Genomic DNA, 27,701 nt, shown 5'->3' on the forward strand with positions numbered 1-27,701 from the left:
AGAGATCTGTTTTCACTTTGACACAAAAGAGTCTTTTTCCGCTGATCAGTGTCAAAAAAGCCAAATTAAATCTGCCGTGATTCAATGTTGTAAAACAATAAAACATGAGATCATAAGACCATAAGACATAGGAGCAGAATTGGGTCATTCAGCCCATCAAGCCTACTCCGGGATAAGCCATGTTGGAATGGCAGAGCGGACTTGATGGGGTCAATAGCTTAATTCTGCTCCTATGTCTTATGGTCTTATGAAAACTTCCCGGGGTGGTGGGAAGGGTGAATACTCTTTATTGGCACTCTATGTCTCTACTTTTCAGCAGTATTGTAGATCACTGCAATCTGGGCCTAAAATGGAGGAATGACCTATCAGAGGAAAGTCACAGGAGTCAAGGCTCTGTGATTCAGAAGGGAAATGGGGAGAACAGGCAAGCTGTGGTGATAGGGGATTTATTAGTTAAGGAAACAGAGAGTAGATTCTGTGGATGAGAATAAGACTCCAAGATAGTGTGTTGTCTCCTGGGTGCCAGGGTCTGTGATATCTTGTATCAGTTCCTTAGCATTCTTAAGTGGCAGAGTGAGTAGCCAGAGGTCATGGTCCATGCAGGTACCATAGGAAGGAAGAGGGATGAGGTCCTGCAAAATGAGCTCAGGGAGTTAGATGCTACGTTAAAAGACAAGACCCGCAGGGTTGTGATATCAGAATTGCTACCCATGCCATGTACTAGTGAGGCCAGACATGGGAAGATCACACAGTTTAAGAAGTAGCTAAGGAGTTGGTGTAGGAGAGAGGGCATCATTTTAGGATCATTGAGTTCTCTTCCAGGGAAGGTGGGACCTGTACAGAAGAGATGTTTTGAAGGTGTCTAATACCCTCATGGGAAGGTTTGCTAGTGCTGCATGAGGGTGGGGCTTTAAACTAGAGTTGCGGAGAGATGGGAACCAGAGCGCCAGAACAGATAGTGGAATGGTTGTGGGGACAGATATTAAGACCTCAGACAAAGTCAGGAATCAAGAGGTTGAGCATGGTGGGAGTAACGTTCTGAGTTGCTTATTTCAATGCAAGAAGTATTGTAGGAAACACAGATGAACTCAGGGCATGGATCAACACAGAGAATTCTGATATGTGGTCATTAGTCAGGCTTGGTTGCAGAAGGGACAGGACTAGCAGCTCAATACTCCGTGATTCTGCCGTTTTAGACTTGATAGAGTGGGATGGATTACACTCTAGAGTGGGATGGGGGGGGGGTGGGTAGCATTACTAGTCAGGGAAAATGTCATGGCAGTGCTCAGTCAGGACAGACCGGTAAACTTGTCTAGTGAGACATTATGGGTGGAACCGAGGAAAAGAGAGTCATCACCATGTTAATAGGACTACATTTTAGACTACTCAATAGTCCACGGGATTTAGAACAACTTTGTAGAGAGATTGCAGTCTGTTGCAAGAAACATCAGGCTGTGTTGGTGATTTTAACTTTTCACTTATTGAGTGGGACTCCAATACTGTAAAAGGACCAGGTCGGATAGAGCTTGTCAAATGTGTTCAGGAAAGTTTCCTTAATTAGTACATAGAAGTCCCAACAAGAGAGTGTGCAGAATTTGATCTATTAGGGAATGACACAAGGAAGATCTCAGAAGTTTATGTAGCTGAATACATTGAACCTAGTGTTAATAATGCCATTAGTTTCAAGGTAATTATGGAAAAGGATAGGTCTGGTCCTCAGGTTGAGATTCTAAATTGGAGAAAGGCACATTTTGATGGCATCAGAAAGGATTTGGGAAGTGTGGATTGAAATAGGTTGTTTTCTGGCAAAGGTGTACTTGGTAAGTGGGAGGCCTTCAAAAGTGACATTTTGAGAGCACAAGGTTTGTATGTGCCTGTCAGAATAAAAGCCAAGGATAACAGGTTCAAGGAAATTTGGTTTTCAAGAGATATTGAGGCCTTAATTAAGAGGGAAAAAAAGGCATGAGGTTGCTCTGGCACCCAAGGTGAAGGCAAATCTTATGAGGTATGTTAAGAGCAAAAGGATTGCAAACGACAAAATTGGTCCTCTGGAAGATCAGAATGATGAGCCAAAAGAGATGGGGGAAATCTTAAATGGATTTTTTTTTTTTGCATCTGTTTTTACTTGGGATTCAGACAAAGAGTCTCTAGAAGTGAGGCAAAGCAGCAGCAAGGTCATGGACCCTATAGAGATTAAAGAGGAGGAGGTGTTTGCTGTCTTGAGGCAACTTAGGGTGGACAAGTCCCCTTACAAGGCGTCCCCTTGGACCCATGGAAGACAAGTGCAGAAATTGCAGAGGCCTTAGCAGAGAAACTTAAACCATCCTGAGCAACAGATCTGGTACCGGAGAATTAAAGGATAGCTAATGTTGTTCTGTCATTTAAGAAAGTTTCTAAAAATAAACCAGGAAATTGTAGGCCAGTAGGAAATTTATTGGAAGGTATTCCAAGGGACTAGATTTGAGTATTTGGATAGACAAGGACTGATGAGGGATAGTCGGCATATCTTTGTGCATGGTAGGTTATATCTAACCAAACTTATAGAGCTTTTAGAGGAAGTTACCAGGAAAGTGGCTGAAGGCAAGGCAGTGGATGTTGTCTACATGGACTTCAACAAGGCACTTGACAAGGTCCCATGTGGTAGGTTGGTCAAAAAGGTTCAGTCAATTCAGGATGAGGTAATAAATTGGATTAGACTTTGATTTCATGGAAGAAGCCAGACAGTGGAAGTAATTGGTTGCCTCTCTGACTTGAGGCCAGTGATTAGTGGAGCGTAGCAGAGATTGGTGCTGGGTCCATTGTTGTTTATCATCTATATCAATGATCTGGATGATAATGTGGTTAACTGGATCAGCACATTGGGGTTGTAATGGACAGCAAGGAAGACTATCAAAGCTTGAGGGGATCTGAAGCAGTTGGAAAAATGGGCTGAAAAATAGCAGATGGATTTTAAAGCAGACTAGTGTGAGGTGAGGACCAACCAGGATAGGTCTTACACAGTGAGTGTTAGAGCACTGAGGAGTGCAGTAGAACAAAGGGAATAGTTCTGGGCACTATGCCTTTGGAAAGAAGAGTTACACCAAAAAATGATCAACCAGAATAATAGTTCAACAATTAATATACTATAGAGTTATGTTTCTTGTAATTTGGAAAGCTAAGGGTGATTTGGTTTTTGAAGGTATTAAGGAGAACTAAAAATGTTAGACATATTTTAAGAAGGAGTTGGAAATAGTTCTTATGGGTAAAGAGATGAATGAATATGGGGAGAAGGCAGGAACTTCTTGTGCAACTTGGATAAGCAGCTAGAATTGTATTGAAGACCCTGTCATACTACTTTCTACATGACTAAGCTCTATATCGTCCATATTTTCCAGTGAATCCTTATTACCAAAGGGTGTTGAACATCTATACAGGTGATGGTTGACAAGCCAGTATTTCAGCTTTAGCTTCAACACCTGCAGCTTTTTCTTCACTTTTCTTTGCTAAAAATAGGAAATATACTGCTTACTTGATTAGTGACCTGCTCCAAATCATTTGACAATTGCATGCATCAGAATTACAAATTTAAGAAAAATGGTTCATTGCTGCTATGGCAGAAGAATTTACCGTTCAGCTTTCTGAGGTATATGTGGATGTAAACCTGTGGGTGAATCTACTTTCCCAACACTGTCGGAAATCAAGAGTATTAAATTCTTCCATTATGATCCTCATGTTTGTTATAATTAAGAACACCTTCTATAGCTGATATTCAATGGAGAAATAATACCATCCTAAACTAAATCAGAAAACACAGGAAATCCTCATCAGTTTAGCACTACTGTGAATATAAAAATTCTATACATTCAAGTCAATAACCTGCATCAGGTATTACCATTTTGTTTTAATGTACCAAAAAGAAATCATCTACAAATTAAACTATGCAATATTTCTTACATTTCTTACATTTAGGGCAATATTGCCCTAAGCTTTGTAGGATATCATACTCTGGGTGATTGCAGAACCCAAACTACTATCTCAAATGCACATGAACGATCCCATGGCTCTATATTAAAGTAGATCAGGTGTTCAGTGCATTGAATGCCCAGTACTTGTACCTACACAATGTGTTAAAACAGAGCAACTCATTGGGATTACTTGATCTTGCCAAGGTAAATTGGCTGCTGGAGATTTGTAAGACTATGAGGTTCTGAAATCTAATATTTGTATTTTAGAAGCGTTATTTACAGAGAGTAGAGCCCACTGTTCTACTCTCTGTATACTCATTACTGTGTGGCTAGGCATAGCTCAAATACCATCTACAAATTTGCTGACGATACAACGATTGTTGGTAGAATCTCAAATGGTGACGAGAAGGTGTACAGGGGTGAGGTATGCCAACCAGTGGAGTGGTGTCGCAGCAACAACCTGGCACTCAACGTCAGTAAGACACAAGAGCTGATTGTGGACTTCAGGAAAGGTAAGACAAAGGAACCCATACCAATCCTCAAAGAGGGATCAGAAGTGGAGGGAGTGAGCAGCTTCAAGTTCCTGGGTGTCAAGACCTCTGAGGATCTAACCTGTCCCAACATATCGATGTAGTTATAAAGAAGGCAAGACAGTGACTATACTTAGTTAGGACATCTATAGGGAGCGTTGTCTCAGTGATGCACCATCAATAACTCTTGGAGACGGGAGGCGAACGATAGGCTTTTATTAGCAGCAAGAGACCACGATTAGCAGCAAGAGACCACCACACAACATCCTGGAGACTGAGGGAGGAGCAGTGCCTCCAATCGCCTTTATACAGGGGTCTGTGGGAGGAGCCACAGGAGCAGCCAGCAGAGGGGCGTGTCCAGACAGGTATACATAGTTTACCACACTCAGAAAGGCAGCGTCCATTATTAAGGACCTCCAGTACCCAGGGCATGCCCTTTTCTCACTGTTACCATCGGGTAGGAGCCTGAAGGCACACACACACACTCAGCAATTCAGCGTCTTCCCCTCTGCCATCTGATTCCTAAATGGATATTGAAGCTTTGGACATTATCTCACTTTTTTAAATATACAGTATTTCTGTTTTTGCACATTAAAAAAAATCTATTCAATATACATAATCAATTTACTTGTTTGTTTCTCATTATGTTTATTTGATTTATAATTATTATTTTTTATTCTCTGCTAGATTATGTATTGCATTGAACTGCTGCTGCTAAGTTAACAAATTTCATGTCACATGCCGATGGTATATACCTGATTCCGATTCTGATTCTGATTTTTTGACACATGTCATTGTCACAAGCAAACTCATTATTTGAATCTCTTCAATCCATGACTTTATTGTGTGTTTAGTTCACACCAGGCAACTGAGCATTCACCATTATCTTCTCACTCATTATACAATTGCATTGCCCATAGGAAGTCACACAACTCCTATAATTAATCTTTTCATCTTCGTCTGGCTCTTCAAAAGCAAATTTTGCTCCACTTGCAAATTCACTTCAGACAGTTGTGGAAGTTTGGTATGGGCCCCCAAATCCTAAGAACTTCCTAAATGGGCACAATAGAGAGCATGCTGACTGGCTGCATCACTGCCTTGTGTGGGAACTGTAACTCCCATAATCGCTGGACTCTGCAGAGAGTGGCGTGGACAGCCCAGCACATCTGTAGATGTGAACTTCCCATGATTCAGGACATTTACAAGGACAGATGTGTAAAAAAGGGCCCGTAGGATCATTGGGGACCCAAGCCATCCCAACCACAATCTATTCCAGCTGCTACCATCCGTGAAGCGGTATCGCAGCATAGAAATCAGGACCAACAGGCTCTGGGAAGGTTTCTTCCAGTAGGCCAAAAGACTGATGAACTCACGCTGACTTGAGTGTACTCTGTATTGCATTGACTATTCTATTTATTATATATTACTATGATTACACATTGCACATTTAGACGGAGACATAACGTAAAGTACATTACTCCTCATGTATGTGAAGGATGTAAGAAATAAAGTCAATTCGATTCAAATTCTATAAATTAATGCTGACAATGAAACATTCTACTTGGATAAAGCAAAACAAATGTACCTTAAAGTATGACAAAGCTAAATATTTAACATCATGCTGAATTCTTTGTTGCAAAAGCAAAATCGGACGTGTAGATTTACATTTTGGTTACAGCCATATTTTATTAAAAAGATTATTTATCACAGATACTTCAAATGGACACATTTATTCATGGTGGGACAAATCTGCTGACATTATGGTGCTGTTAATTGAATAGATTCAGCTCTTGAATTGGTCACTGCTTCATGTTCATACCCACCATTATATTAAAGTGGTTTATGCAGCATTTTTGGCTTTGATTTATGATGGGCCCAACATGTTTTTATTAGTGCAGGCTCATAAAGAAAGTGTGAAACTAGTGCTAGGATAAAAAACCCAGACCAGATAAGGATAACAGCATTTCTTCCACTATCCATATTAGTGAACCTGTTGGGCATTTACACTTGTTTGGTAGATTGATACTATGCGCTATTAATAGAATTACAATTCTACAGTCCACTTCACTACAGTAGTTAAGTCTTTTGAATTGGTAACTCCACTAGCATGAGACTGGAGTCATAGCATAGTTATCAAAATAATATTGCATGCAAGTGGTTACAAATATAACAATTACAAACATTTAAGAGATGATTGCAGGAATAAGTTGTTAGTGATGAAGTTAAGTATAATTTACTACCAACAACAAGAACTGTACCTACTAATTATCCGGCCATGGTACATTACACTCAGTCTGGGAAGCTTTCTCTCCCTATAATTACTGGTCTACATTCTCCATTCAATGATTACAGATCATTGTTTCTCTTCCCTCCAAAATCTCTCTGTACCTTTCCACACGTATCAGTCTCTTATCTTCAAATCCTTCTTTGCTAGTGCTTTGCCCACACCATCTCTTTTGTTTCTTGCTTGCTGTACTCTGCTATTGGTGCAGTAGAGGCACGTTATTTAAATGCAAAAATCTATTTGGCATAAAGGCATCATGAAAAAAGGAAATTCTGTAGTACATTGAAGTCATTTTTGACCCATCACATGCACTGGCAGCAAGTTTTTTGCTTATAATTAATATACTGAACAATTTCTGAAAATAGCAGATTTCTAGGAATTCAAATGTTTCTCTGCTTTGGCACAAGGCAGCCTGAAGGCAGATGCATAGCTCTGAGAATAAATAGATGTGGTGTAAACAGACAAGAAATGAGGTGCAAATTACATTGTTAGTTAAAGGATGTGAAGATGATAAAAAGTTAATGAAAATATTTTTTTGAATAAATAAAATAAGAATTTTGCTCTGGAATTGGTGAATTAGTATATACGAATGTGAAGCATAAACAATAATTACCTAAGAAGAAATAGGCAAAGCAACTACTTATTATAGAAAGAAAGCATTGCTGCTCAACTTGTTTTCATTTACCAGTTATCAGGCCATATTCCCTTTCTAGTTGCAAGTGTACATTTGGAATCATTACCTCAAAGTTTAAAATTAATTTGCTTATTTTCGCCATCTATATTGAGAATCCCTTGGTTTGGGTGCAAGCGCTGTGGCGCCAGTAAGAGAGAGGTCTCTAATGTTTGTCTGGTTGCTAATTTGTAGGTACAGTATTTGTTACTGAGATCGATAATCAGATCAACATGAGGTGATTTAAATTATTATAAATAAGAAAAAATGTAATTGTACATTATTTTTTGAATGGTTCGATCATTGTGTGTTTCATACCAAAAAAAACTTTGAACGTAAAAACTGTTTTAATTTAGTTTGTATACAATTGACACATAACAAAGTAAATTCTTTCTGGCATTAATTATTGCAGGACCAAAGAAACAATCCATTGGAGATGGAAAGCAAAGATGAAGTCAGTGATTCTGATAGTGGAGTCATTCTTCAGTCAGGTAAATTGCTTTTAATTTATCTGTAATATTATTCGATTTTGATCAGATCAACTCATTTCTTTAGAGTACTTTTGGGTATTTTTATTTTTCCCCATGTAATTTATGGTCTAAGATGTGAACGCAATTTGAAGGAGAGGGATAACACATATCCATTTACTTTATGTGCTGAATGTGCAAATTATACAATACATTGTGAATTCTTGGTTTGACTTAAGTGGGGCTAAATTTGAAGTTTGGACTTCAATGTGTATATATTACTATACCTCAAGTTTGTAACATTGATTATTAGTTGCTTCTTCATAAATTTAATTATAAATTTTGCTCTCAAATAATATTCTTGATAACTCCATTATCCTCTCTTCACATAAGATTATCAAACCAAGTCAATTTTCTCTGGTGTTAATTGGAATTTTGATACAATTTTCATCAATTCTGAAATTGGCACTTAAATAGATATTGTCTATGTAAAACCATTAGTGTTCCTAATGTCACTTATCACATTGAATTTTTAAAAAATAATATTGCACTGTCTCTACCAATATCTATTAGCAGTCATCAAAATAGTCTGAGACTTAGTTGGTGAATTTCAGCTCCTTTTTGTTATAAGTCACTATAGGAAGTCAAACTATTGCTTACTGTGAACGTATGGAAAGGATGTAACAGCTTTACTTTGAGTTTGATTCAGAGCTCAACAACCACATTTTTATTTTTAGATGGTACAATTAGTGCAATGGAAGTTTATTATCAGTAGGAATGGCGGAACACAGATAGGAAATCTTGAGATTTGCCAGGAAGGAAGAATTGTTGTGAAGACCAATTATTACAAGGTTATAGAAAATGCTGGAGTTGCTAATTCTAGATATGATTCAGGTCTATGAATTTTTGGCTATTCATGTATTAAGTTGGTATGTCATAACTAGTCATATCTGTAATGAATACAAATGGTCAGCATTGTATACACAGTGCTAATCATATGAATTCAAGGTTAACGAAGCATTTCAATAGCTGTTATAGGCATCTGTTAGTCTCGTGAGACCATGGATTTCAGGGTGCAGGCCTGGGCAGGGTTGTATGGGAGACCGGCAGTTGCCCCAGCTGCAAGCCTTCCCCTCTCCACACCACCGATGTTGTCCAAGAGAAGGGCACTAGGACCCAAACAGCTTGGCACCGGTGGCGTCGCACAGCAATGTGTTGTTAAGTGTCTTGCTCAAGGAGACAACACGCTGCCTCAGCTGAGGCTCGAACCAGTGACCTTCAGATCACTAGACCGATACCTTATCCACTAAGCCACACACCAACACAACAATAGCTGTTATCAATAGCAAATATGCAATTTCTATTTTACAACATTTACTTTCAGTGCAGTGTGCTGCACATTCCACTTGGCTATGGTTTTGGTTAGGTATTGTGAAACTTATTCCACAAATATTAAAGCAAGGTGGAAACCTGATTTCTGGATTCTATCAGAATCAGAACCGGGTTTATATGATGGGAAATGCTTTGCTTCTTTTATGGTAGGTGTACAGTGCATAAAGTTACAGTAAATTATAAAATAAATACAGAGGTAAATAGAGCAAAATAAAAGTGACAATGTAATGTTCATGGGTTCATGCATCATTCAGATATTTGATGGTGGAGGGGAAGAAGCCGTTTCTGAATCATTGAGTGTGGGTCTTCAGGCTCCTGTACATCCACCCTGATGGAAGCAATGAAACATCCCAAATGGTGAGAGTCCTTAATGACGACTGCCACTTTTCTGAGGCGCCACTTCTTGAAGATGTCCTCAGTGTTGGGGAGGGTCGTGCCCTTGATGGAGTTGGTTGAATCTACAATCCTCAACAGCCTCCATACCAGATTAGTCTGAATGCTCTCCAGGGAACATCTGCAAGGGTCAGGTGACATGTCAAATCTCCTCAATCTCCTAACGAAGTAGAGCCAATGCTGTACCTTCTTCATGAGCTCATCAATGTGTTGGGCCCAGAATAGATCCTCCGAGATGTTTACACCCAGTATCGTCTGATCCCTTGCAAATGAAGTGTAATATTACTGAAAGAAAATTGTTGAGAAGTCAAAGCTAATGCATTAAAATATGACCTCTGGTTCTCCTAGTCAAAATGCTATTCACTCTATACGTTGGAACTGTAAACATTATAGAAAGTTCCTCTTGTGATTGATGTATTTAGTACTGTTAATGCGTCAGCACAGAGGTCTTGTTTTCCTTTGAATAATACCACAATGCTGAACATAGTGGATAAATTAGCACCTACTCAAAAGTTTCATTAAGCAGCTATTCCTTAGCAAGAATGGTTCTTAACAGTTGTTCCAACGCATTGTATCCAATTCAACAGTTATTTTTAAAGCTTTGGTTTGAAGTTTTCAGATTATCTCTATCACAATGAAGGTCCCAGTTTCATCAAAAAAGATTGCAGAATTTCAAACATTCAGATATGAAGAGCCTACTTTATAATTTCAAAGTACTTATCAATGAAGGCATGCAGGAGAGCATATCATTCTAGATTGGAGATGTAAAAAAAAATTAGAATTGTTTCCATGTTTCCATAACTAACAATTTATGGTATCAGTACAGAACATTTTTTTCTGTAAATAGTTGGAGTAGTGAAGTCTAATTTATCTCCAGTAGGGAGAGTAGCAACAATGACTTCTTTGTGCCCACAATGTATCACGTAGTGCAGGGGGTAATTGGATAGGTTAGAGTACACTGGAGCAGAGGCTGCAAACTTTGTGATTATTGTGGATTGAAGATGGAATAACTGCCAAGATTCAGAATTACTCCTCCTGCTCTGCACAAAATGACATTTTGCTTTAGCTAGAAGCTCTACTGTTTTAAAACTATTTTGCTAAGAGTTAAATATTACACTTAGTTGCCACTTTATCAGGTATACCTGTGCACTTGTTGGTTTTCAGCCAATCCTGAGGAAACAATTCAAAGTGTAAAAGCATGCAGACATGGTCAAAAAGTTCACTTATTGCTCAGGCCAAACATCAGAATGGAGAAGAAATATGATATAAGTGTCTGTGGAATGACTGTTGGTGCCAGATGGCATAGTTTGAGTAATGCTAATCTCCTGGGATTTTATCACACAATCATCTCCAGGGTTTATAGAGGATGGTGCGTAAACCAAAAAAAATCCAGTGAGCGGCAGTTCTGTGGGCGAGAATGCTTTCAAATTTGAGAGGAGAACGGCCAGACTTGTTCAAGCTGACAGGAAGGTGACTAACTCAAATAGCCACATGTTGCAACAGTAGTGTGCTGACGAGCTTGGCTGAATGCATCTCATGTCAAACCTTAAAGTGGATTGGCTACAGCAACAGAAGATCACACTGGGTCCACTCCTGTGCCTAATAAAGTAGTCACTGAATGCACTCTCATCAGTTTAACTGTGGCGAGGATTATTCTTTATTTTACATAACTTTGTATTGCATTAATGTTAAGAAGTAGAAATAGATGCTGTGGGGGATGTTTACTGTCCTTTAGAATCAAAGCACAAACCTAAAGAACTCTTATTTGCAACCAATTTATGGTATAACAGATCCTGGTTTAGTAATGGTTGTTTTTTAAAAAAAATAGTATTCTTCATCAGTAAAATGTCAAAAAGATGAAGTTTTAAAAAAAATATAGAAAGGAAAACATGCAGAATGCGTATGTTTGTCACAAATAAGGAATCAAGCAAGCATTGTTGATTGTAGTTCCACATATTTTGCCTAATTGATATGACTTTGGGATTTCCATGCAAAGTTTGAAGTAAAGTTGTGGCTAAAATATTAGCAAACAGTGAAAAAGGCTTCTGTGATTTGAGGAGTTGAGTACAGGATTGAAGACATCCTGCTCCAGTTATGTTGAATCCTGGAGGAAGCAGGATTAATTGGATGGCGGATTGCCATATAAGGAGAGTTTATGCGGACTGGTCCTTAATTGAATTGAATTTAGAAGAGTGAAAGGTGATCTCTTTAAAGCATGCAAGGTCCTTAAGGGATTCAACAGAGGAGATGCTTCCTTTGACTGGGGAGCCAAGGTGTAAGGGTCACCATTTCAAAATGAGAAATCAGTCATTCAAGGCAGAGATGAGAAGAAATTACTTCATGAAGAAGGTAATGACTTGACAATCCAAGACAATCAGTTGCTAAGTATATTCATGACAGACATCACTGGATTTTTAGATTGTAAGGGAATCAAGGTATATGATAAAGGAAAATGCCATAATCATTGAATGAAGGGCCATGCAGGAGGAGTCAAATATTTCTTAAGTTCTTTTGCATTTATGCACACTCCAAGAATGCCATTCAATTGTGTACTCCTCATGCAGATTATACATAATTTGGTATCATTCAAGGTTAACAAATTAGTTAAGGTAAGATGCGGCCATAAGATCTGGAGGTATCAGATCTCTGGCCACAATGTTTCAGCTTTTCCTGATATGGAAATAGACGTTTCATACATGGAATTGGAAAAGATAAAATTTTGAATTATCCAAAAGACATTATGAAAATATATTGTTTTTCTGGGTGGTGGTAATATAGCTACAATGTTCAGATACATAAAATAGTAATCAAAATATCTGTAATTTACCAATTGGACAGAGGTATGTAATGATAGAGTTTGAGGCTCATTACTCTCCATATCCAAGTCCATGTCATTTATATAAAAATGAAGCAATGTTTTGATGTGTGCAGATGATAGAAAACTTATAATTCATTAAATAGGTTCCTGTAGAGGGCTTCAGGATGATGTTTATGAATAGTAAAGCAAGGAAACACCTGGCAGATGGTGCTAGCGATGAAACTCAGTCAAGGAAACAGGGATTTGGACTTGACGAGGACACAGAACTTGTGCTGATTAATGTCATGATACATAGTGTACTACTAAATACATAGATGTGATTTTTGCTTGATCCTATGATTCTGATTTGGATGAAAATGTGGTTGGAGACTACAAATTGATTTTAGGAAAGTGATGTAATAACCATAGTTTCCTCTTCTGGCCCTGTTCTCAAATTATCTCTGCTTGTGGCAGACAGCTGAAAACTTAAAAATTTCCAACCTGATGGCATGAATATCGATTTCCCCTTCTGGTAAACAAATTCCATCACCCTCCTTTCCTCTATTCCCCACTCTGGCCTGTTACCTCTTCTCACCTACCTACCTTCTCCCCACTGGTCCCCTTTCCCCTCCTATCAGATTCCTTTTTCTCCAGGCCTTGACCTTTCCCACCCATCTGGCTTCACCAGTCACCAGTCACCAGCTAGCCTCCTTCTCCTTCCCCCCCCCCATTTTTATTCTGCCATCTTCACCTTACCCACTCAGTCCTTAGGAAAGGTTTTAGCCCAAAACATTTCCATAAATACTGCCTGACCTGCTGAGTTCCTGCAGCATTTTGCGTGTGTTGTTTTAAATTTAAAGTCATGTTACAACTGCACTAAACTAAGCGTTGACCACACCTGAAGTTCTGCATTATGGGCACCACACCTTATTCAACATTCACATTGACTTTAGAAGGAATGTGGTACAGATTGCTATAGTAATGGTTGAAAAGTCATAAGGAGGAATTTCACAAGATTGAGTCGTATCCCCAGTGGAACCGAAAGATTAAAAACTGATTTGGTCAAATTTCTCAAGCTCATAATGGGGTTGATAGAGTAAAACTGTTTTTGCTGGTTAGGGGATCTAGGAGTGTGAAATATGGCTTGTAAAGGAGAGTATGGAGCAAAGCCTGAAACCAGGCTATACCAAAGTTATGCTAGAGAATTGGAATTTCTTCTGAAAGTGACGATTGACCTGGGGTTAATTGTTGCTTTTTAATTTAAAATAATTGACTAATCAAAATCAATGAGCGACTTTAAAAAGGGAAAAGAGTTCAAAAGAGGAAATGAGACATGATTTCATTGTCTGGTGGAGCATACTTGAAGGACTAACACACTCCTTTCTATGTCTGTAATAGACTGAGGTACCCTCCCTTGGCAATTTGCCCAACTGCACCATCTGTTCACTTCACAACAAAACTCACTTGAAAGCAAATGGTGGTGTAGTCACTAGTACAAGGGTCAAACGTTCAGGACTTGGGAACATCAGATTAAACCAAAACATTTTAGCCACGCCCTAAGGAAGTTGACCAAATTCCTGATTCCCCAACACATTTATAAGGGCAAGAAGAGATTACTCTGGAATAATTTTCAGTGACCAGAACTAACTTCATTCTTAATTCTACTTTATTATTTTAATCTCGCAAACGCAAAGGAATACAACACACTTGTGATTGGGGAATCTTTTTGTTGAGCACATCTACTCTATCCACCAAAAGTGGCATTTCCCAGTATCCAACCATTTTAATTCCTTTACCTATTCCATTTCTGACATGTTGTTCCATGGCCTCGATGGGGTGGAGAAGCATATTCATATTCATTCCAGGTAGCCTCCAACATGATGTCATGAACATTGATTTGTCCATCTGGTAATTTTTTTCCCTCCCCCTTCTCGCTTCTTCTGCTCCCCAGTCTGGCCTCTTGCATCTTCTCTTCACCTGCCTATCACCTCCTTCTGGTCCACTCTCCTCTCCTGTCAGATTCCTCCTTCTCCATCCCACCTGGCTTCACCTGTAACTTTCTAGATAGTCCTCCTTCCACTCTCCCCCACCTTTATATTCCGGCAAACTCCCCCTTCCTTTCTAGTCCCGAAGAATGGTCTCGGCCCAAAATGTTGACTCTTTATTCATTTCCGTAGATGCTGCCTGAGCCGCTGAGTTCCTCCAGCATTTTGTGCATGTTGCTCTGGATTTCCAGCATCTGCAGGATCTCTTGTCAATGCGTTGTCCCACATTGTATTCCTGCCCAAACCAGTCCATGCTTTGTAATACTGTACTGTTCAGAACTGACAAAGTGCTCCCATGTGGCTGACAGAGTCAATGCAGAGTGGAACATAGAACAGTCCTGATGCAAAGCCTTATCCCAAAATGTCGGTGATTCTTATGCCTCTACAGACGCTGCCTGGCCCAATGAGTTTCTCATGCAGCTTGCTTCTTGCTCCAGATCCTATGGTTTTCATATCTTGTGTCTCCAATGCAGTGTGGAATCTGGACTTTACACACTCATCTGTTTGACACAAATCAGGATTAAGAAAGGAAACTTTCAGTCTTCCCCTTCCCATTATGGATGACGTGGCTCACTTGATCGGCTCCCCCATTCTCCATCCTGACCCACCACTCATTTCCCGCAAAGTGCAGAATGCCTGCAGCATTTCAACAAGGCATTTTCATTAACAGCTCCCAAGTAATTGACTTCCACCAGAAAGAAAGACAAGGGGTGCAGATCTATGGAAATATAATCAGCTAGAAGATCTGCACCAAGCCCTATGTCTATTCTGATTTAGGTTCTGGCAAACCCCTACAGTGTGCTTGGTTAGGTTGTCCCAGGAGTTAAAGGCAATAAGGATGAAGTACTTGCATTATATTCAGAGTCAGGATGATGTCCTATTTGGAAGTGCTGGTGTTCCCATTCATCTGCTGCCCTTGTACCATGTGCCTTTTATAGAAGGTACATAATGTTCCCACTGTATGCCGATGATGATGTTTAGGATGACGAATTGTCACTGATTCAGCAGGTTGATTTGTCCTGGAGGGTGCCAAGTTTCCTCACAGTTGTTGATTTTGTACTCATTCATGAAAGTAAAGAGTAGATGGTAGAAAAGATTTACAGCATCAGGAGGTGAGTCACCTCCTGCAGGATATTTTGCTTTTGGACAGTTCTTGTAACTCTAGCACTTCAGTGGCTGACCAGGTTGATTTTCTGGTGAATAGGGTTTCCGCACATCATTGCTGGTATGTGACGTGGTGATGGTAATGCTGTTGAGTAACAAAAGTATATGGTTAGACTTTCCTTGCTAAAGAAGGTCAATTCTTGACATTTGCCAAGGGCAATATATTATTTACCAGGTGGGATTGATGAGATTTCCATGCCCGAATGTTGTCTTGCTCTTGTTACATGAGGGCATGGACTGCTTCATTTTAGTGAGGAGTTGAGAATGAAAATTGTGAAATCAGTAGTAAACGTTCCTACATCTTGAAAGCTATAGATGAATTAGATGATAATTAGGTTTTTGACACTACCCAGTGGAATTCCTACAGTGATGCCCCGGATTAGGATGATTGACTTCTGGTAACTCCATTAGTGCATGGGTTTCCTCCAGGTGCTCCAGTTTCCTCCCATAGTCCAAAGACATACAAGTTAATTGGTCATTTTACTTGTCCTAGAGTTAAATAGGTGGGCTGCTAGGCGATGTAGCTTGTTAGTCAGAAGGATCTGTTGTCCGCTGTATCAGTCAATCAATAAGTCAATAAAGGGATTGCTACTGGACTGCTACCTTTGATGACCATTAATTTTATTTTTACTAAGATCTTCAATGCCACTCTCAGTCAAATGTGGCTTAGATGTCAAGGGTTGTCATTCTGTGCTCATAGAGTAATCTGTAGAGCTGATGCCTCGTAGTTCCAATGACCTGGGTTCAATCCTGACCAATGGAGCTAATACCGGGCAGTGTGTATGGTCTCCCTGTAACTGCATGGTATTCACTAGAGTACATACATCCCAAAGATGCATCATCTGGTGGTCTATTTGGCAACAGTAAATTACCCCTTGTGTAGGTGGGTGGTAGAAGAATCAGAATGACATTGATGAGCATGTGAAGGACAGTAGGCTACAGTGAACAAAGGGGGTGAAAGATGGCATTGCTCTGAAAACCAGTATGATCTCAATGGGCTGAATGGCCTCTTTCTATACCTTATGTAAATATCAGAACATAATCTATGGTACTCAGTTTGTTAGCCAATGTTTAGACTAAGAATGGTTCAGAGGTCAATTGGTCCTGATAAAAAAGCAAACTAGACATTGGTGAATAGGTCGTCACTGAGCAGGAGTTGCTTGGTAGCATAATCAATAGCAACTTAACACTTAACAGATGACTGATTAGCCGATTGGAATAAATTTGTCCTCCTCTCCTTTTATATCCTGATGACTGTATCATATCAAAATTAGTTTCAAGCTGCCTTGTTTACTTAATGGAATGATAGTTCATTGTAGAATGTTGAATTAGCATAATTCTCCAATATAGGAACACCAAACATTTAACTTTCTTTCCATCATAAGGTCATGGGTCATAAAGTCATGACTCACTCTTTATCACAATGCTCAATTCCGCTCATATTTCCTCAGCACATGAATCAGTCCATGTCTGCACGTAGTTAGACACAAACAATATTCATTCACAGGTTGACAAATGGTAAGTAATATTCTTGCCACGGAGGTTCTAGACAATGTCTAGTTTTAGGAAGAAAGAGATCATCAATAGCATTATTTTTGTTGAACTTCCACCATCTATACCCTGGGTGTCACCATTTTCCAGACATTAAACTGGACAGGCCAGATAAATACAGAAGCTGCAAGGACAAGTCAGAAATTGGGTATCTTTTGGTGAGTGATTCATCTCTTGACACTGAAAAATCAAGGCATAAGTCAGGAGGGTGACTATATCCAGAACAAAGCAGTCCACTTGATCAGTGCCCCATTACTGACCTTAAGCATTTATCCTCAGTACCACAGGGGCATTGCCACTGGACTGCAGCTGCTCAGATAGGCAAATCTGACTGCCCTCCTCAACCACCAAGAAGGCTAAGGACAGAAGGTAGATGGAACATTAGCAGGTTCTTCTCCAAGCTAAAGAGCATCCTGATTTGGAAATCTATTATTGGCCCTTGATCATTGTTAGATCCATATCTTGAAACTCCTCCACAAGGAGAGCACTGGAGTGTCTTCACCTGATAGACAGCAGAGATAAAAGATCCAAAGATTAAAGATTAGTCTTATCTGTCACAGGTTGATCAAAACATCGGAACATACAGTGAAATGCAACAAATCACATCATCGAGGATTGTGCTAGGCAGCCTGCAGTGCTGCCACCAATACAGCATGCCCTCAAATCACTAACCCTGAACTATACCTCCTTTGAATGTAGGAGGAAACTGGAGAACTGGGGGAAACCCACACTGTCATATGGAGAATGTACAAACTCTTTACAGGCAGCAGCAGAAACCGAACTACTTTCATTGAAAATTTGTGTTGTAAAGCAATGTGGAACAACCTCTACTGTGCCACACAAAAAGCTGGTAGAACACAGCAGGCTAGGCAGCATCTATAGGGAGAAGCGATGTCGACGTTTCGGGCCAAGACCCTTCGTCAGGACTATCCGAAAAGAAAGATAGTAAGATATTTGAAAGTAGAGGGGGGAGGGGGAAATGCAAAATGATAGGAGTAGACCGGAGGGGGTGGGATGAAGCTAAGAGCTGGAAAGGTGATTGGCGAAAGTGATACAGAGCTGGAGAAGGGAAAGGATCATGGGATGGGAGGCCTCAGGAGAAAGAAAGGAGTGGGGTGGGGGGGAAGCACCAAAGGGAGATGGAGAACAGGCAAACAACTAAATATGTCAGGGATGAGGTAAGAAGGGGAAGAGGGGCATTAATGGAAGTTAGAGAAGTCAATATTCATGCCATCAGGTTGGAGGCTACCCAGTCGGTATATAAGGAGTTGTTCCTCCAACCTGAGTTTGGATTCATTTGGACAATAGAGAAGGCTGTGGATAGACATATCAGAATGGGAATGGGATGTGGAATTAAAATGTGTGGCCGCTGGGAGATCCTGCTTTTTCTGGCGGACCGAGCGTAGGTGTTCCACGAAACGGTCTCCCAGTCTGTGTCGGGTCTCACCAATATATAAAAGGCCACACCGGGAGCACCGGACGCAGTATACCACACCAGTCGACTCACAGGTGAAGTGTCGCCTCACCTGGAAGGACTGTCTGGGGCCTCGAATGGTGGTGAGGGAGGAAGTGGAAGGGCAGGTGGAGCACTTGTTCTGTTTACAAGGATAAGTGCCAGGAGAGAGATCGGTGGGAAGGGGTGGGGGGGGGGGGGGGACGAGTGGACAAGGGAGTCACATAGGGAGCGATCCCTGCGAAAAGCAGAAAGAGGGAACAAGTTTAAGTTCCCTGGCCCCCTCCATCTTATTTTCACCATGAACGTCCAGTCCCGATATACCTCCATCCTCCACCGAGATGTTCTCGAAGATCTTCAGTTTTTTTTGGATTCCAGACTTAACCAAATCCCCTCTACCACCACTCTCCTCCATCTAGCGGAATTAGGTCTTACTCTCAATAATTTCTCCTTTGGCTCCTCCCACTTCCTCCAAACCAAGGGTGTAGCCATGGGCACCCGTATGGGTCCCAGTTATGCCTGCCTTTTTGTTGGCTTTGTGGAACAGTCCATGTTCCAAGGCTATACCGGTATCCGTCCCCCTCTTTTCCTTCACTACATCGACGACTGCATTGGCGCTGTCTCCTGCACGCATGCTGAGCTCATTGACTTCATTAACCTTGCCTCCAACTTTCACCCTGCCCTCAAATTTACCTGGTCCATTTCCGACACCTCCCTCCCCTTTCTTGATCTTTCTGTCTCCATCTCTGGAGATGGCCTATCTACTGATATCTACTATAAACCTACAGGCTCTCACTGACCTGGACTATTCCTCTTCCCACCCTGTCTCTTGCAAAAAGGCTATCCCTTTCTCACAATTCCTCCATCTCCACCACATCTGCTCTCAGGATGAGGCTTTTCTTTCCAGGACAAAGGAGATGTCTTCCTTTTTGAAGCAAAGGGGGTTCCCTTCGTCCACCATCAACTCTGCTCTCAAACGCATCTCTCCCATTTCCCACACATCTACCCTCACCCCAACAACCTGCCACCCCTCGGGATAGGGTTCCCCTTGTCCTTACCTACCACCCCACCAGCCTCCAGGTCCAACATATAATTCTCCGTAACTTCCACCACCTCCAATGGGATCCCACTACCAAACACATTTTTCCCTCCCCTCCCACTTTCTGCTTTTTGCAAGGATTGCTCCCTACGTGACTCCCTTGTCCACTCATCCCCCCCATCCCTTCCCATCGATCTCCCTCCTAGCACTTATCCTTGTAAACGGATCAAGTGCTACACCTACCCTTACACTTCCTCCCTCACCACCATTCAGGGCCCCAGACAGTCCTTCCAGGTGAGGCGACACTTCACCTGTGAGTCGACTGGTGTGGTATACTGTGTCCGGTGCTCCCGGTGTGGCCTTTTATATATTGGTGAGACCCAATGCAGACAGGGAGACCATTTCGTGGAACACCTACGCTCGGTCCGCCAGAAAAAGCAGGATCTCCCAGTGGACGCACATTTTAATTCCACATCCCATTCCCATTCTGATATGTCTATCCATGGCCTCCTCTATTGTCAAAATGAATCCAAACTCAGGTTGGAGGAACAACACCTTATATACCAGCTGGGTAGCCTCCAACCTGATGGCATGAACATTGACTTCTCTAACTTCCATTAATGCCCCTTCTCCCCTTCTTACCCCATCCCTGACATATTTAGTTGTTTGCCTGTTCTCCATCTCCCTTTGGTGCTCCCCCCCCCCTTTCTTTCTCCAGAGGCCTCCCGTCCCATGATCCTTTCCCTTCTCCAGCTCTGTATCACTTTCGCCAATCACCTTTCCAGCTCTTAGCTTCATCCCACCCCTCCAGTCTTCTCCTATCATTTCGCATTTCCCCCTCCCCCCACTACTTTCAAATCTCTTACTTTCTTTCCTTTCGGTTAGTCCTGACGAAGGGTCCTGGCCCGAAACATCGACATCGCTTCTCCCTATAGATGCTGCCTGTCCTGCTGTGTTCCACCAGCATTTTGTGTGTGTTGTTGTTTGAATTTCCAGCATCTGCAGATTTCCTCATGTTTGCTCTACTGTACCACCTCTTTAAAAACATTCTTTAAAACATAAATACAAAAATAAAATAGGCAGCATAGAATATTTCTTAAAATCACCTTCTGATAAAAAGCTTTTCTGATTATTCTAGATTTTGTGTTAATAATAATAGTTAAAAAGAAGTATGTGTGACAAAATGCTCAGTACAGGCATTGCTATTGGAGCACAATAATGTCTCTAAATTACAGAACTAATAAATTAGAACACTACTATTAGTGGGAGGGCATGAGCATAAAGTGATGTTTCCTCATAAATTCCACAATTCTATGATGGTAAGGATTAACAGAAGTTAAGCAAGCAAATGGAAGATATCTTCTGTATTTTACATATTGTCATGTTGCAATAGATGTTGCCTTTCTCACCACATCTTGTTGTAAAAAAATGATCTGTTTGAAACAATACTACAAAGAAATAACTTGCAAAGAAAATCTGATTCTCAATATTGTATTAATAACATAATCAGTCACACACGTAAAATTTCAATGATAAAAATCTTCCTTAAATTAACCAATTTGTTAATTCATTTGTCAGTTCTGAAACTTCTAATCACTTCAACTGATTTGCAATATACACATGTTTGAGCACGTCTTAACTTTTACAATCATATGTGATATCAAAGACAGTTCGAGCCATCAGCTGATCAGCTAGCAGAGTCCTATTTATTTCAGTTCTGTGTTGTGACTTGCAGGTGCATCTGCAGAAATATATTATAATTGACACCCACCAGATTTTTGACTGCACAATAATTGCTTTCTCATTGTTAGTCATATTTTGATTGTGAAATTGCAAATAGTTTCTAATGTAACAAAGGCATCTGTTGCAATTGTTAATATAAGAATGCATAAGTTTCTACTGTTTAGCAGAGGTTTTAACCCATTACAGCTTCTTAACTTGGAACAGAATGATTTTTATGGACATTAATTAATTGTGAATTAAGAACTTGAGAAAATATAGGACTTAGGGCATTATCCCTTGGAGCATAATGAGGGGCGATATGATAGAGGTATACAAAAATTGGGTGGCAGGGTGGAGATACATCTCTACCAAAGTAGGTGTGAGGCACTCCTTCCCTTTGCTAGCCTGCAGGTCACCCTTGGACAAGGTGTAGCATCTGCCTAGTCCTCCCTGATCAGGGTAATATGAAGCGGGTGCTGGACGGTTGTATGAGCAGCTGCTGCATGTCACAAGTCCTAGTTATGCAACCACTGATGCCAGATAGACAATCTCTGAAGTGTACTGTTAATGGCTGGCGTCACCTGTCTTGAAAAGACACTGCCCTAAAGGCAATAGCAAACCACTTCTGTAGAAAAATTTGCCAAGAACATTTATGGTCATAGAAAGATCACGTTCGTCTACGTCATACGACACAACACATAACGAACAAGCAATATAAAATTATGAGGGGTGCAGATAGCATAGGTTCCTTAAGGTTGTTATAGCTGGAGGAGGTAGTGGTGATAAGCTCCCCCTACCTATCAAATGCTGCTAATGGTATGCATCTCAAATAGCCTCTGGCAACCAAGTCCAGCTCTTGGCCAACGTATGTGGCTAGCTACTAAGCCCGGTGGAAACATTTCTACTTACAGCAGAAGAGACAAAGGCAGATTACTGGTGCCCTAAAACCAATCACTTTGGGCAGATGGGCCTCCTTAGCTGTGGTTGGCAGCTCATCTAGGAGAAGGAAAATTCTGATCTCAAACCACTGCTGCCTGGCAGGTATACCAATTCATGGGGCAGTCTTCAGGAGTAAACCCCAAGGAAAAATCTGAACCTGAATTTCCTAAGGCAGTCATATGTTGAGTTCAACACTGTCTGGCAACTCCTGTGATGCTGCCGGTGCCAAACTGTATCGGTTGCTGCCGTTCTTTTGGATTCAACAGTTGCAAGAAGAAGGGGGAGCCTGATGCATTGGCAACAGCTTGCTCTGAGTTCAATTTTGACATCATCAGTAAGAGGTCTATAGTACTCCCCGTGGAACACGTGGGTTTTCTTTGGGTCCTCTGGTTTCCTCTCACAGTCCAAAGACGTATTGGTCAATAGGCTAAACGTCGTTGTAACTAGTTCTGTGATTAGACTAGGGTTAAATTAGGGGTTGCTGGGAGGTGTGGCTCAAACGTCTAGAAGGGCCTATTTCGCCTTGTATCTCTGAAATAAAATTAACTAAACATAACATAGGACTGATGAGATTGATCTGCTAGGAGTTACTGAGTGACCTCCTTCTCTACAGAGCAGTAAAGTAAGCTTTCATCACAAATGTGGCTGAGCCAGTTTCCAGCCCTATCCCCATATCCTTGTATTCTTGCTATCTCCAGCAAACTATCATCCCTTGTGAAGAATTAACCTAAAGACTCAGCACCCTGTGAGTGAAGGTAGTTTTCCTTGTCTTGGGTGTACACTGTCTATCTGAAATTGTAATTCCTAGTTCCAGGATCTTCAGCCAGGGAAATCACCTTCCCTGCATTTACCCTGTAGGAAATGTGTAGGCTTGAATAGAATCTTGTCCTTTCTTCTGAACCATAAGGAATCTAGGCCTAGACTACTCAATCCCTCCTCATATGGCAAGACCACTTTACTTGGACCCAGACAAGTGAATCTTCTGTCCCTTTAAGGCATGTTTCCCTCCTTTCTTAAGCCAGGAGACCAAAACTGTGCACAATATTCTTTTTAAAAATTCATTTATGAGATGTGGGTGTTGCCAGCTACGCCAGCATTTATTGCCCATCCCTAGTTGCCCTTGAGAAGGTGGTGATGAGCTGCCTTATTGAACCGTTGGAGTCCCTGAGGAGTAGGCACACCCACAGTGCTATTAGGGAGGGAAATCCATGATTTTGACCCAACGACAATGAAGGAATGGTGATATGTTTCCAAGTCAGGATGGTGAGTGACTTGGAGGCGGATTTCCAAGTGGTGGTGTTCCCAAGTCTCTACTGTGCTGTATCGTTAAGGCTCTGTTCTATCCCCTCCTTCCAGTTTTCAAATCCTCTTGTAATAAAGGCTAAACTATCACTTGCATCCTATTTGCTGGTTGAAATATATTGACTTACACTGATTTGTGTACAAGTACACTATTCCTTTTAAGATCAACATCACCCAATCATAGATACCATGTTTTGTTTTGTTATTCTGTGCCCAGAAGTGGATGATCTCATGATTTTGTAAATTATCTTCCATCTAATGTGCTTTCACCTTTGACTCCCCCTGCTTGTGTCCCCTTGAACCTTCTTTACATCTTCCTCTGTACTCACATTTACTAACACCATCAGGTTCGGAAATACAGCATTTGGACCCTCAGCTAAAACGTTGATCTAGCTAGTGAATAGTTGGACTGAAAACCAAACTTTGTAGTACCCCACTGGTCACAGATAGTCACACTTTGCTTCCAGACCAATAACCGGTTCTCAAAGAACATCTGCAAAATATAGTTTATTGATAATGAACAAGTGGGTATGGCGGACGGTGGTGGGTGAGAGAATTGAGCAGCTCTGATCATGTATTTGGCATGAACTGTGATTCCCTTTGAGGGACCAGTCTCATTCGTATTGAGTTTGGGAGCTCTTGGAGCAATTGGGTGAGAAATCCAACATCGTCATAAGGGTGAACCAGAATAATGACTTCTAAAGGAGCAGCCAGTAGAGATAGAGAGGGGAATAATAAACAGAAATGGATTTACGGCAACCCAAGATGTAACTATAGAACCAAGATATGCATTCATTGTCTACACAAATAACTTTGGATCAACCTTTCATTCCAAACTGCAAAGAGATTTACTGATCAATCACTCCATCCTTTCCCATATTCCATTGGTTACTTAAATTTGCATCAAGGTCTTACATCAGTTGGAATCTGGAGCTTGACGCTAAATCGGGAAGCCAATACAAAAGTTGCAGTGAAGGTCTGTAGCAGCCATACTGGAAGTGAGAACAAAGGCATACTGCTTTCTTTGGTGTAGAGCAACTGGGTTCCATCTTTGCAAACATCACAGAGACTGCCTGCCCTTTACTGTGGCATAACATTCCATATATCACAATTCACAATGTTATTGGCTGAGCCTGTAACGATAACACGCGATAACTGTACACTTAATTTGGCAGGTAACCGTCAGTAGAGATTGCCGAAAATTTCACTACATTCCAGATATAAATTATGTTCTGTAACGTGTCCTTCCATGTTTACATTTGCAAAAATAATTTGTCATAAAGTTCTATCCTAGAGTTATAGAGCCATGCAGTTTTGCAGTCAAAACTCACAGGAACTGACCCAATGGCCCATTGTGTCAATGTACTGGCCATCAAATGTCAGCCTAAATTAACCTCATTTTCCAGCTCTTGCCCAAAGCTTTGAACTTCAGGTGTTGAAGTAAATACTACTTAAATAACATGAGTTTACATGCTTCCATCACTTCTTCCCGAAATACTAGTTTTTGAGTGAATGAAGATCTTCTTTAAATCCTCTTTATATCTTCCACTACTTATCTTAAACCTTTCCATCCTGATACAGACACCTCTACTCAGTCTCTCCTCGTAGATGAAGTATACCATTCCAGACAATATGCTGGTGAATCTCCTCTGAACATACACGTCTTTCCTATAGTATGGTATCTGTAACTGCACAAAAGTGGTTGGTATAATTCTACCATATCCACATGCACTGGCTAAGAAAGGCAAACACCCCTGTACACCTCCCTGAACTGTGTCAGTGTTTAGTGACATGCTCACAAAGATCCTCTATTCTTCAGTACTTCCTTGTATCACCTTCAGTTTATTGTAATCTTATTATTCCTCCCAGAATGCATAACCTTACATTTGTCAGGGTTAAATTACTTCTGTCCTTTCTCTGCCTATCTTATCAGCTGATCAATATAGTTCCATTGTAACAAGGTTTGACAAAAAACAAATGAAGCTTACATAAGGAATCAGCCAATCTTTAACAAGGCAAAGTTAATATTAATTTATAAAATGGAAAAGAAGAGCCAAATTGTTATAGATAATTAACTAACATAAAGGGCAGGTTATTTAATCCTTTCGATCCATGGTCCTTCCTGAACTCTGATTCATAAATCCTTGAATCACTTGATCAGGAGAGGTGAATGAACAAATGAATATTGTGGTGACTGTGAGAGAGAAAGCATAATTTTTCCAATGGCATCATAACCATCCAATGACATGAAGGAGAGCTGTCATTAGGATGTCCAGACATGACAACTTCCAGATTTGTACAGACAGATGGGATGGGCATAAAGACAATGAGTCATTTCAGAATACCTTAACGTCACCGGATACAACTACTACCTCTGTCAGTGATTTTGATGAACATTATTTTAAAGTTACTTATTTGTCATCTTTTTTTTCACTCTTCACCTGGAGGCAGTGCTGAAATATGATTCATTGAACCTTAACAGACTTCCAGAATCTGACTTGCAGTAGCTGTGGCATTAACATTTACACAATGTCTCCAAGAGGAGGTAGAGTTGATCACTTATTTGGAGCAGGGAAATGCTGAAGGAAGGCATATCTAAATATGTTAATCATGTAGGTTCAGAGTGTACTTCTGGAGCTCTGGGAAATGCAGTACGTCAGAATATTTCAAGAGGAAAATTACAAAGTTTAAGTAAGTGATGACTAAAAGGGAAAGAATGGGAGGTGCGGCAGGAACATGCAGTCACTTGTACCAGAGACTGAGTAAAGCATAGAACTGGAACAATCTGGAGAGTCATGGAGCACAAGAGAATTTTGTAATCAATGTCCTCTGTTGACAAACTAGAATGCCATTGAGGATAGATAGGGACAGTAGATGAGCAAAAGTTGGGTCAAGTTAGTTAGATGGAACTTCTGTTGATAAGACCTCATAAAGTAATAAGGGTCAGAAGATTATTCCATTTTTGGAAGCATTCATCTTCATTCAGTGCGTAGTTATTAAATTAATATTAGCTACAGTAAAGCACCTTATCTAACTGCTGGCATCAAGGCAAATTATTTTGTCTGCCATAATTTCCTTCACAAGGTTTCATTAAAGTAGTACGGATGAAAGATATAACCTGAAAGTGAACTCAAAAACTGGCAAACTCAAGAGTGGCGGGATCTCCCTGTGGCCACACACTTCAACTCCACAGACCACTCCCACTCCGACATGTCTGTCCATGGCCTCCTCTACTGTCAAGATGAGGCCACACGCAGGTCGATGGAGCAATACCTTATCTCCCGCCTAGGTAGCCTCCTACCTGCCGGCATGAACATCCAACTCACTGACCTCCGTTGATACCCCTGCCCCCCACCCTTACCCCCATCCCTATCTATTATTTTAATCTGGTTTTCTTTCTCTCTCTTTTTCCCCCTCACTATAATCTCTCCCCCCAGCCCTACCTTTCTTTCTCTTTTATTTCCCATAATTCTCCACCTTCCCCCTAGCCCATTTCCCTCCAGCCTATCACTTCCCAGCTCTCTACTTTATCCCTCCCCCCACTTCTTATCCCCCCTCAACCATCCCATGTTACTTCACTCCTGATGAAGGGTTTCAGCCCGAAACGTTGTCACTACCTCCTCCCGTAGATGTTGTCTGGCCTACTGAGTTCTGCCAGCATTTCGTGTTTTTTTTTATTTCCAGCATCTGCAGATTCACTCATGTTGCCTTTGAGTTATTTGGGAATTCATTTCGAACTTCAAAAAAAGTGCATGCACTTTATTGGAAGTGTAACATCTGGGAAAAAGTATTTTTTCTCTGTATTTCATTTGTGTTATTTGCTGATTTAAAGCATATTCTTCAAGAGTCTCAGAAGTTGCTTTGGGGACTTTAGTTTGTGGATGGCCGTCTAAGGCTACATCCGCACTAGACTGGATAATTTTGAAAATGCCAGTTTCGTGTAAAAACGATAGGCGTCCACACTATGCGTTTTTGAAAATATCTCTATCCACATTGAAATGGAGATTTT

General features: G+C 40.8%; 1 protein-coding gene across 4 annotated transcripts in view; it reads left to right on the top strand.

Moving 5' to 3' along the window:
• The window catches only part of inavab (innate immunity activator b), an 85,457-nt gene that overhangs the window by 20,891 nt on the left and 36,865 nt on the right, over positions 1-27,701 (top strand). For all 4 annotated transcript variants that reach the window (XM_059950434.1, XM_059950433.1, XM_059950432.1 and 1 more), the window contains one exon: positions 7,841-7,919. In XM_059950434.1, coding sequence (XP_059806417.1) covers positions 7,865-7,919 — 55 coding nt within the window. In that variant the 5' untranslated portion in view covers positions 7,841-7,864. The remainder of the gene's footprint in view (positions 1-7,840; positions 7,920-27,701) is intronic.

Source organism: Hypanus sabinus, chromosome 25, assembly GCF_030144855.1.
Source record: "Hypanus sabinus isolate sHypSab1 chromosome 25, sHypSab1.hap1, whole genome shotgun sequence".
NCBI classification, from domain to species: Eukaryota; Metazoa; Chordata; class Chondrichthyes; order Myliobatiformes; family Dasyatidae; genus Hypanus; species Hypanus sabinus.